The 9,946-nt window shown below is 57.0% G+C and overlaps 1 protein-coding gene across 2 annotated transcripts; it reads right to left on the bottom strand.

Moving 5' to 3' along the window:
• Positions 1-497: 497 nt before the first annotated feature.
• On the bottom strand, positions 498-9,278 carry Theg (theg spermatid protein). 2 transcript variants are annotated; one of them, XM_010634981.3, is made up of 8 exons: positions 8,926-9,278; positions 8,262-8,375; positions 7,963-8,034; positions 7,342-7,403; positions 6,636-6,705; positions 6,377-6,494; positions 3,853-4,012; positions 498-882 (listed from the first exon to the last, which is right to left on the bottom strand). In XM_010634981.3, the coding sequence occupies exons 1-8, from the start codon at positions 9,183-9,185 to the stop codon at positions 644-646; spliced, it is 1,095 nt and encodes a 364-aa protein (XP_010633283.1). In that variant the 5' UTR covers positions 9,186-9,278; the 3' UTR covers positions 498-643. The 2 variants fall into 2 exon arrangements, with proteins under 2 accessions (XP_010633283.1, XP_010633284.1); XM_010634982.2 differs by lacking the exon at positions 7,963-8,034 and having other exon boundaries at positions 8,926-9,258.
• Positions 9,279-9,946: the final 668 nt, after the last annotated feature.

Here is a 9,946-nt window from a genome sequence, read left to right as displayed (position 1 = left end):
TTTTTGTTTTTTTTTTTTTTTTTTTTTTTTCCCGTACCGGGGATCAGGACCTTGTGCTTTCGAGGCAGATGCAGTGCCACTGAGCTAAATCCCCGGTCCTGTTTTTTGTTTGTTCGTTTTTTGAGACAGGGTCTTGCTCTGTAGCCCAAGCTGGCCTCAAACTCACAGCGATCCTCCCGCCTCAGCCTCCGGAGTTCCAGGATTACAGATGTGCACCACCATGCTTGGTGGAGAGGAGGATTTCAACTCATGAATTTGGGGACCCAGCAGGAACCCTGGTTTTTCTCTAACTTCTTGGACCGTGGCCTCTACTGTCCCTGCTTGCTGGTCACCATGACAGTCCATGAGTTTGAGGCCTGCCCGCGGGATCACTGGAGGGGCAGCCAGGAGAGGGAATTCTGAGGCAAAGCAGCGAAGTCTGACCTCAGAGGTGCTGGACAGGACTGAAGACAGCGACCCCCCAAATAAGAGGGCTGCACAGACCGCAGGTAGCATGCGAAGATTCAATATTATTATTATTTTCCGCCTCAGCCCGCGGCCCCCTGCACGCCCCTCCCCAGCCTCGGAGCCCACAGCAGACACGTACACAGGCGGGATGCACTTGGGTGTTTACTGGGAGTCCGCTGGCAGGCCAGGCGCCCGCTCACACTTTCTTGGTGATGCTTCTGGGGGTGGCAAGCTCATACAGGCGCGGGGATGCCTGAGCCACCAGGGAGGCCGGGGAGATGTAGTAGGGGTTGTAGTCCTCATTGAGGCCCTTGCGGACTCTGGGCTGGGCCAGGGAGATGATCCTTGGACTGGCCACAGCCTTCTTGGTGATGTCCAGCACCTCCCAGCAAGGACTGCGGTCAGGAACACACTTTTCTGACTGGGCCTTAGGCACTAGAGGGACAGGAAAGAGGGACAGCACTGGGACTCAGCTTTCTAGATCATGCCTCCAAATTCAAGTGGCTTGTCCGTCGATGAAAGAGGACACACAACACGATCTGGCTTCACACCGAAATACTACTCAGCCGGGAAAAGGGGTGATGCTGGCATACTTGTTGAGGACCCCACGCCTAGACACAGAAAGACACACAGCACAGCGTGCATCCCCTGGACAGGAAACACCCAGGACAGGCGACTCCAGAAACAGGAAGTGGACTTGTGGGTGCTGGGGCTGGGGAGGTGACAGGCAACTGCTTAAGGGGACGATGTTACTTTGGGAGTGAAGAAATGATCTGGAGTCGGACAGTGATGATGCCTGCACAACGGTGAAAGCACTCAAAGCCACCCTTTTAAAGGGGTAAAGTGTAAATTAAAAAATATTTCAATTGGTCACAATTCCCAGAAAGGAAGAGTCAGGCCCTAGCCAAGAGTGAGACAGGATAGAAGGGCCCAACACTTCCTAAGTGGTACTTTTTATTTTCGGGGGGAGAACCCCAAATCCAGGCCGTCCGTCCAGCTCTGTGAGGAGCCCCAAGGCCTCTCCAAGAACACTTGCTCCGGCCACAGCAGACTTCGAGCGTGGACCAGTCCCCAGGTGACACCAGCTGCTGTGACCTCCTCAGGCAGGTCCACGAGGGTCCCCTCCCTGGCACAGATCACCTCCTTTCTATATATTACCTGGTCTCTCTGCATGCTGTCGCCTCTGACGCCACAGCCTAAGTCCTAACAAAGCCTCTTTCAGGCGGGGTATTTTTTCCTCTCCATGATGTCTATCTTGGGCAGAGCACACTGAGCAGCAACTCTACAGGCTGGTAACACCAAGGTCGCCAGCACCAAAAGCAGCCAGCAGCTGCCTGGCAGCAGGGAGGGACCAAGAGCAATGTGGCAGAGCCATCAGCCACCACCTCTGGTGGCCGGGAGAGTCCCAGAGCTGCGGGCAGCGGCTGGCTCTGAGCGCAGGAGGGCAGCTAACAGTAGGAACCGAGAGCTGCCGGCAGCGGGTAACACCCAGAGAGCTCCACTTTGCCAGTTTGTGATTTCTATGTGAGCTGAGCAAGGACCCTCAGCCGACTGGCAGCTCCCTGGAAGCCAGGACAGGGATCCTCCTCCTTAGGGGCCTGGACGAAGAGGAGACTCAAGCACCAGCCTATGGTCAGGCATGGCGGTGCACACTTACAACCCCAGCATGCAGAGGCAGGAGGAGCACCTCAAGTTCAAAGCAGCCTGGAGTATGTAGTAAGTTCAAGGCCACCCTGCACTACATAGCGAAACCCTCTCTCAAAAATGCCACACAGGGCCAGGGACTTAGCTCAGTGGTGCCACTGCCTGCCTCTCAAGCACCAGGTCCCAAGTTCAATCCCCAGTACCAAAAAAAACCTAAAAATCACACACGCATGCACACACAAACACACACACACACACACACACACACATGGCCCAGCAGCCCAGGACCAATTGCATCTTGCAAAAGGATGAAAATCCACTCTAACAGGTGACAAGGAAACTCAGGTCTCCCAGTGCAGCCGGCCCGGTGGTCAGGGTGAGGGGGGACTTGGTCAGTCTTCCCAGCCCACTCTGGTCCACCGTGGGCAGGGGCAGCAAGGGGGCATCTCCTTCTGGCAGCTCTTGCTCTTATCCAGGTCTGCTGGGGCTGGGAGAAGAGGTGACCCCAAGCCCCGCTGACAACAAAACCGCATCTCCCCTTTGTCTGGGGGTTTGGGCCTCTAGTCTGAGGGGCTCCAAGCCAGAGCCTCTCGTAGACGAACAAAGGGCACTCCAGACCCCTGTGGCAGACAAGTCACAAGGGGCGATGGCCACACTGCCCACGGGCGACCACACAGAGGAACGTGAGGCAGAGCACCCCAGCCTGCACCTCGGCCAGCGTGCTGGTCATAGTCTGGGGCACCGCCCTGGCTCCATCCGGGAAATGCTGGTCCCAGCCCTTCGTGGGGGACACACCCCGGCCTGCACACATTGGTGCGCACGTGTGAGCTCTCTGTGCCTCCGAGACGGGATGCGTGTGCAGAGAGATGTGGGAGGTGTGTGACACTTAACAGAAACCGGGGCAGGGAGGAGAAACATAAGGACGGACAGAAGCCCAGCAGCCGATCTAACAAACGGACACAGCCCGGGAGGAAGTCATCCCGGCAAACGAGGAATGACTGAAGGCCTCCCACCAAGGGTGACTCCAAATACGAAGGGAAAAGCAAACCCAGACAGCCAGTCACCATGATGGCAGTCGCCTCTGAAGCACACGGTGGCTTTTCAAGGCCTGTGACCTCTGGGCCTGGCACACAGGGGACATCACACAACGAACAGCAGTCTGCTGTGGAGGCTGTAGAAAAAGGGCTCCCCGGGCCAGAGGTGCGGTCAGTAGGGGACCTCACTGAAGTCACCAAGCCCCTGTCTGCCATGAGCCACGTAGCCCAGGCTGGCCTTGAAAAGTCAGGGATCCTCCTGCCTCAGCCTCCCGAGTGCTAGGATGACAGGCATGTACCACCATGCCTGGCTGCTGTTACTTTCTTCTTTCTGCCTTTCTGTATTTTCTGAACCCTCCTGCACAAGGCACGGCATGGCCCTGTCTCTAGGAAGGTGCCTTTGCCATTTTGAACACAGGGTAGGCCAGGTAGATAACCATCTGACCCTCAGCTCCTGCCCTGTGCCTGGCTTCCCCCTCAGTCCCCACTGTCCCCACCAGGAGACCCTCGGGAGGTGCTCTGCTCACATTCACACCCCTGTCCCTGTTTTCCTCCCGGGATAGGGTCCCTTGGCCTGTGTGAGGGGGCCATTAGTCCACAGCACTTGACAGCAGCCTGCACTTTAGGGAGTGAGGTAGGGGGAGGAGTCTCAACCCCAAGGCATCTGATCCCCCCACCCACATCCACAAGGACACAGAGGGCAGGAGCCCGGCCTGGGTGTACTCACTGGCCAGCTGGAGGAGGCGGCTGTAGTCTGACACATAGGGCTTGGGTTTGGGCACGGGGTCCCACTCTGCCGACAGCATGGGTGGGGCCCTGGGCTTGGCCAGCTGAAGGATCCGTGAGCTGGGGACGGCCATCTGGGCTGCCCTTGACACTCGTGACACCTGAAGCAGGAATGGAGGGGAAGGAGTAAAGCAGCCCCCAAGTCCTCACAGGTCCCAGGGGAGAAAGCATGAGCAGCACAAAATGAAAAGAGACCGACTGAGAAGTCAGTTTGCAAGGATTTGTAGCTATCATATATAAAGAGCTCGGGCAAATCAATAACAGGAAGTCCCAGGCAGGAAGGAACAAGGCAGGCGCTATAGGAGAGAAGCAAGCCCTTGATGATCAAAATCCTCTCTGATATCTACAGAAATGTAAATGAAACCACAATATATCACTCCCTGCCTACAAATTTGGCAAATATTTATAAAGTCTGATGTGATTGAGCCTTGGTGAGAAGGTGGGAGGAAAGAGACCCTCATGCACTATCATGTCCCTTTTTTCTTCTTGTTTTTGTTGGGGCCTTGGCATGTGCCTGTCATCCCAAAGCTCTGAGAGGCTGAGGCAGGAGGGCTGCAAATTCCAGCCCAGCCTGGACAACTTACAGACTTAGCAAGAACTTGTCTCACCTTAAAAATTTTTTAAAGGGCTATGAATGTTGCTCAGTGGAAAAATCCTGGGTTCAATCCTAGCACTGAGCATTTTGATGTTAAGGAATTATTAATTTTTCAGTGTTATCCCTGTTGCTATTTTGAAAATGTCCTTTTCCATTGGAAATATGGAAATGTTTATAGGAGAGACCTTGTGTTTTTTTTGGAAACTCTAAGTTTCCAAAAAGCAGGGTTTGTCAGTGCAAAAATGAGCATCTGAAATAAAAAGACACTTGTCAGAAGAAGAATCAGAAATGGCAAATAAATATACGAAAAAATGTTCCACATCACTGGTCATCTGAGAAATGCAGATGAAAATAACACTGAGATTCCACCTCACCCCAGAAAGCATGGCTGCTGTCAAGAAATCAACCAATAACAAATGCTGGCGGGGCTGTGGGGAAAGAGGAGACCTTTTCCACTGCTGGTGGGAGTGCAGACTGGTGCAACCACTGTGGAAATCAGTGCGAAGATCCCTCAAGAAACTAAACCTAGAGGTTCCATTTAACCCTAACCCAATTATACTTCCTCTTGGTATCTTCCTGAGAGAATTAAAAACATCACACCAAAGTGATGTATGCACACCCGTATTTATAGCAGCACAATTTGTAACAGCTAAATCTTGGAAACAGCCCGAACGCCGATCAAAATGGATAAAGCAGATGTGGTTTTTAGGTACAGTGGAGCACTACTCTGCCATAAAGAAGGGTGAGCTTGAGACACGTCCAGCTAAATGGATGGACCTTGACACCATACTCCTAAGTGAGATAAATCAGACACACACGCTTTAAACACCACATTGTTCTCTGGTGTGAGAAACTCAAAGTGGAAGTGAGGACTGAAACGTGTAACAGACATTGGCATGGGAAGAAGGCGTTCACATGGGAGGGGGAACAAGGGAGGAGGGGGGGGAGGACGGAAGGGACCAGGAAAAAGTGAAAGTACAAGGAAACATGGAAACAAAGCTTTAGTCCATAGGGAGGGGAGGCGGGGCGGGAAGGATGAGACAAAACCTATAAATGAATATAGAGGAAAACAGCAGGGTCGGCTGTGACCGCAGGAACAGAGGACCCAGCGTACGACCAGGAGCTGCAAATCAAAACCGCAAAGAGAACCACTGCACAGCACCCAACTGGGCCAGAAGCGCAGAAGCAGCTGCTCACACAAGTGCCAGGCAGGAGAGGGACCCCGGCCGCGGCCTCCTCACCGGCCCACACGGCTGCTTTGGAGCCGGTGAATGGGGGAGGAGGGATGCACCTGGGACCCCAAAATCCCACAGAGGCAGGGGAGCTGAGGTCCCCTCAGAGCCTGTGTGTGAACCTGCAGAAGCCAGGACCGGAAATGGCCCGACACTCTCCCCCAAGAGGAGCCTGCTTGTCCCACTGGTGGGTACCACTGTGTCCCCCGTGAGGCGAAAGGAGCCAGGCTGGGAACCGGGCATGGCGTGGTGGTGCAGCCTGTCATCCCAGCACTCGGGAGGCTGAGGCAGGAGGATCACTGTGAGTTCAAAGCCAGCCTGAATAGTGAGAACTTATTGGAGAAGACGAGGGAGAGGGGACGGAGGGGTGGGGAGAGGAGGAAGCTGGGCTGTGACCCTGTCTCCTGACCCAGAAGGGAGGGGTCCAGCCATGGTGCCAGCGCTCTGACCCCCAACCGCACCCCAGTGAGCGTCCTGACTCAGCATGCAGCAGGACTGACATCTGGGCGGACAGTGGCGACCACGCAGGCCTGAGGACCGCGAGAGAAGAAAGCAGTTTCCTGCCCAGCCTGCAGCCTCTTGTCCCCTGCCCGACTCCAAGGGCAACGATCCCCAGGCGCGCGGCGAGCTCCACCTACCTCCGACATGTCGATGCTCCAGACGTTCTTGCGGACCCGGGGGGTGGCCAGCTCCTTCAGCCTGCTGGACGCGCGGTACTCCAGGGTGGGCCGAGGGACAGGCCAGATGGGAGAGGCCCTAGGGGTGGCGGCAGTTGAGACCCAGCCTGACCGAGAGCGGGGTACCCGGGCATGCGAGGGTCCTGGTCTGCGTCCGTCTCAGGGACAGGGGAACCTGAGAGGATTCCGGGGGGCGCGGGCCCTCTCCCCACCTGCTCACCGGCAGCTGCTGAAATTCTCCAGGTAGAACCTCCGGGGCCGCGCCAGCTCCTCCACGCGGTGGGACACGGCTGTGCAGAGGTGGGGCCCGGTCACCCCAGGCGCAGCCCCTCCCGGCTTCTGCTACCTACCCTGCGTGCGGGGCTGACCTGGGCCCGGGCGGGAGCTTGGTCTGACCCAGGAGATACAGCTGGGCACAGAAGCCTTGGGGGAGGTGACCTCTCTGCCCATCTGGGAACGGTGGCTCAGGGCTCCCGGGAGGGTTAGAGCCGGAGTTCGTGTTGGGACTAAGGGAGGCAGGTAGAGAGGAGGAATCTCTAAAAGGAGGATCCTGAAGGTTGAGGAAGGAAGAGGAAGCCGGCTCTCGGAACCCACAGGGAGGGCCCAGTGCTGACATCCAGGTGACCACCAGGAAAACCTAGGGTCTGACATAACTCTGGAAACCTCTAACAGAGAAGCCAGCCTGGGGCACACGAGCTAGGGGGACCCTGAACAACTGGAAGTGGCCCCAACTCGGTGATAGCCCAGGATAATCGCCATCTCCCCCAGGGCCGGGGGATCGATCGTGCCGAGAGGGGACCCAGACTTCCAGCAGGAACCTGACCCTTCGTAAGAGGTTGTTCCTTCTGTGTGCCCAGCCCCAGGAGCCCAACACAGAAAGCGTGACCCCAGGCCAGGTAGAGCCGCCCCCGGAGCACCTCACCTACCGGGCACCGTGACACTCAGGGTAGTATCCTCAAGAAAGCACTCCGTCCAGTACACGGAAGGCCTGGAACACAGCCAGCAGCTCAGGGCAGGGACACACAGGCTGGCCCCACCCTGCTCTGAGAGGGAAGCTGGGCTGGGGCCCGGACAGCAGGGATGACACAGAGAGGACCAGAGGGTTGGGCCAGGGGGAGGACATGGGGCATCACTGGGAAACATGGATTGTCTGGAATGAGGCAGATGTTCAGAGGGGACCGTGCCTAAGACAGCCCAGGCTGGCGAGCGAGTGTGGTGGTGCACCCCTGTCATCCCAGCACTCTAGGAGGCTGAGGCAGGAGGATCTCAGTTTCCTGGAGCCCAGCCTGGGCAACTTACCCGCTTAGGGAAACATGATCTCAAAATAAAAATTAAAAAGGGCTGGGGTATGGGCCAGTGTGAAGACCCTGGGTTCCATCCCTAGTGCTACAAAAAAGGGGAGGGACCAGGCCATCTCCAGCGCGAGCTGGGAGCACAGTGACAGGCGAGGCAGGCGCTAAGGAGCCCCGTCAGGAGCCCTCCCCTTCCTGCCCTGGCCCCTCAAGGGCGGCCCGTGGGGCTGCTGTGGCCCCTGATGCCCGACTCACCAATAGAGACAGAAATGTAAGTTCTTCCTGCGTGGGGAGATCCAGGCGAAGCCCTCACAGCAGCACCCCGGCCTACGAGGAGATGGCCCCAGCCCCCTGTGGCTCGGGGTCCCCCCTGCTCCCCGGCAGGTACCTCACTGTCCTTCTAAGGCCACCCGGGGCCCCTACAGTCCCGACCTATGTGGTCCTGGCCTCTCACTTCCCCCACAGCCCCCTAGTGCCCTGCCCCAAGGTGACATGGGTGGCGACAGCTTGAGCAGGGGACGGAGGAACAGGAAAGATGGAGGGTGTCTGCTCACCTGTCCCTGATCACTTGCCAGTCGGTTTTGGGCTTTGCCAGCTCCTGCAGCCGCCGCCTCCTCCTGCTCCTGGCGGTGGGGGTGTCAGGGCGCCTCTCAGCGATGGACAGCTGGCTACGGGGAGACAGAGGCAGTGGCCAGGTCACCAGCCACCTGAGTCCCCACGTCTTCCTCCGCGGCCAGCTCCTCCCCTTGGAGAGCGGCCCTAACCAAGTACCACAATGTCTGCGGGCTCATAGTGTTTCCTGATCACCTTCGGAATACCAGGGCCCAGAAAGGAGCTGTTTCATCTCTAGATGCTCCCCCAAGAGCCTCCTGTGTCTGTAGGTGAGGCCTCGGGAAGGTGATTGGGTTACGGGGCTGTAGGTGACTTGCTGTTAGGAGGAGGGGTCTGTGGAAATACCAGACTGGGGCATGTCCTGGAAGGGTTTAGCTCCTGCTCAGTCCCTCTTTCTCTCCCTGCTTTCTCTCTGCCATGCGGTGAGCAAGTCTCTTCCTCCAGATCCCTGTGCCATGTGCTGGCCTGCACGTGGCCAGCACAACTCCGGGCTGAAACCGCTATGAACCGTGAGCGAAAATACACCTCTCCCGCCTTAGGCCGTGCGTTTTTGTCCCACAGGAAAGTCACCAGCTCACCCAAACTGGACCTGGGTCTGCTGCCCACCTCATGGTAATGCCCGCCTCCAAGTCCTGGTCCGGAGCCAGCTCGGGCTCCAAGAGCACCTCCTTGGGAGGCAGGGCCCCTGGGTGCTGCTCCCCGGCCACCTCCTCCAGGGAGACCTCCTCCTCCGGGTCCCTGGACCCCGGCACGGCCTCAGTGCTCCGCCAGCTGTGTTCCTCGCCATTCTCCAGCCCCTCTTCTGACCGGCCCCCGGCCTCAGGGACAAGGTGCGTTTGACGCAGACTTTGCTGTCGTTCCCCCATGTGCTGGGTCCCTCCCAACCTGCAGCCTCGCTCCCTCCACACCCAGTGTCTGTGGTCACCGTGGTGACCGCAGAATGCCCCACCCACACGCTGCACAGCGGCGTTCCAAGTCTAGCCGCTGCAGGACGGACTGACAGCAAGGGCCAGTGCACGGTAGCACAGCCCCAGCTCACACCCTTACTAACAGGCCCCGTCTTGGGATTTGGGACGCATCCCGGAGGATGCCCAAAGGGCACAACCACTCCAGGGTTGCTTTAGGAGTGAGGCCTGCGGAGACTTTCAAAGAGTTTCTGGGCATGACTTCTTTGTATCTGCTTATCCAGAGTAGAACAAGAAAGACATTATGTCTCTTTTTCCTGGTCACTGTAGGACCTGTCTGTGATGTCTGGAGCTCAGGCATCCATCCTGTGACTGTGAGGCCTGCTGCTCCGAGGACTGGTCACATGAAAGGTGAGTGTTTGGTGGCATTGTTGCCCTCTGTATTTAGAAAACCCAGAAGCTGTTCTCTGTCTGGGCTTCCTGTTACTTGAGTAAACAAATCCCTTTGTACTTAGTCATGTTAGCTAGGTCTCAAGTCCTCAGAGCCCGAACTACTCTAACTGCTTCGGAAACTCCCAGCCCCAACTTTTCATGAGAAATAACTTCCACAGAGTCCATCCTACATCTTCAAAATACTATCGTCACCAAGAGCACTCATTCACCAGGTGCAGGAGAGCACTGGGCTGCCCAGCAACTTCAGATGTTGCCAATCACACTCGGGT

The sequence above is a fragment of the Fukomys damarensis genome, unplaced genomic scaffold (assembly GCF_012274545.1).
Source record: "Fukomys damarensis isolate Sample0158 unplaced genomic scaffold, DMR_v1.0_HiC HiC_scaffold_37, whole genome shotgun sequence".
NCBI classification, from domain to species: domain Eukaryota; kingdom Metazoa; phylum Chordata; class Mammalia; order Rodentia; family Bathyergidae; genus Fukomys; species Fukomys damarensis.
The sequence above is the reverse complement of the archived record's forward strand: the minus strand, read 5'-3'. Positions and strand labels throughout refer to the sequence as shown.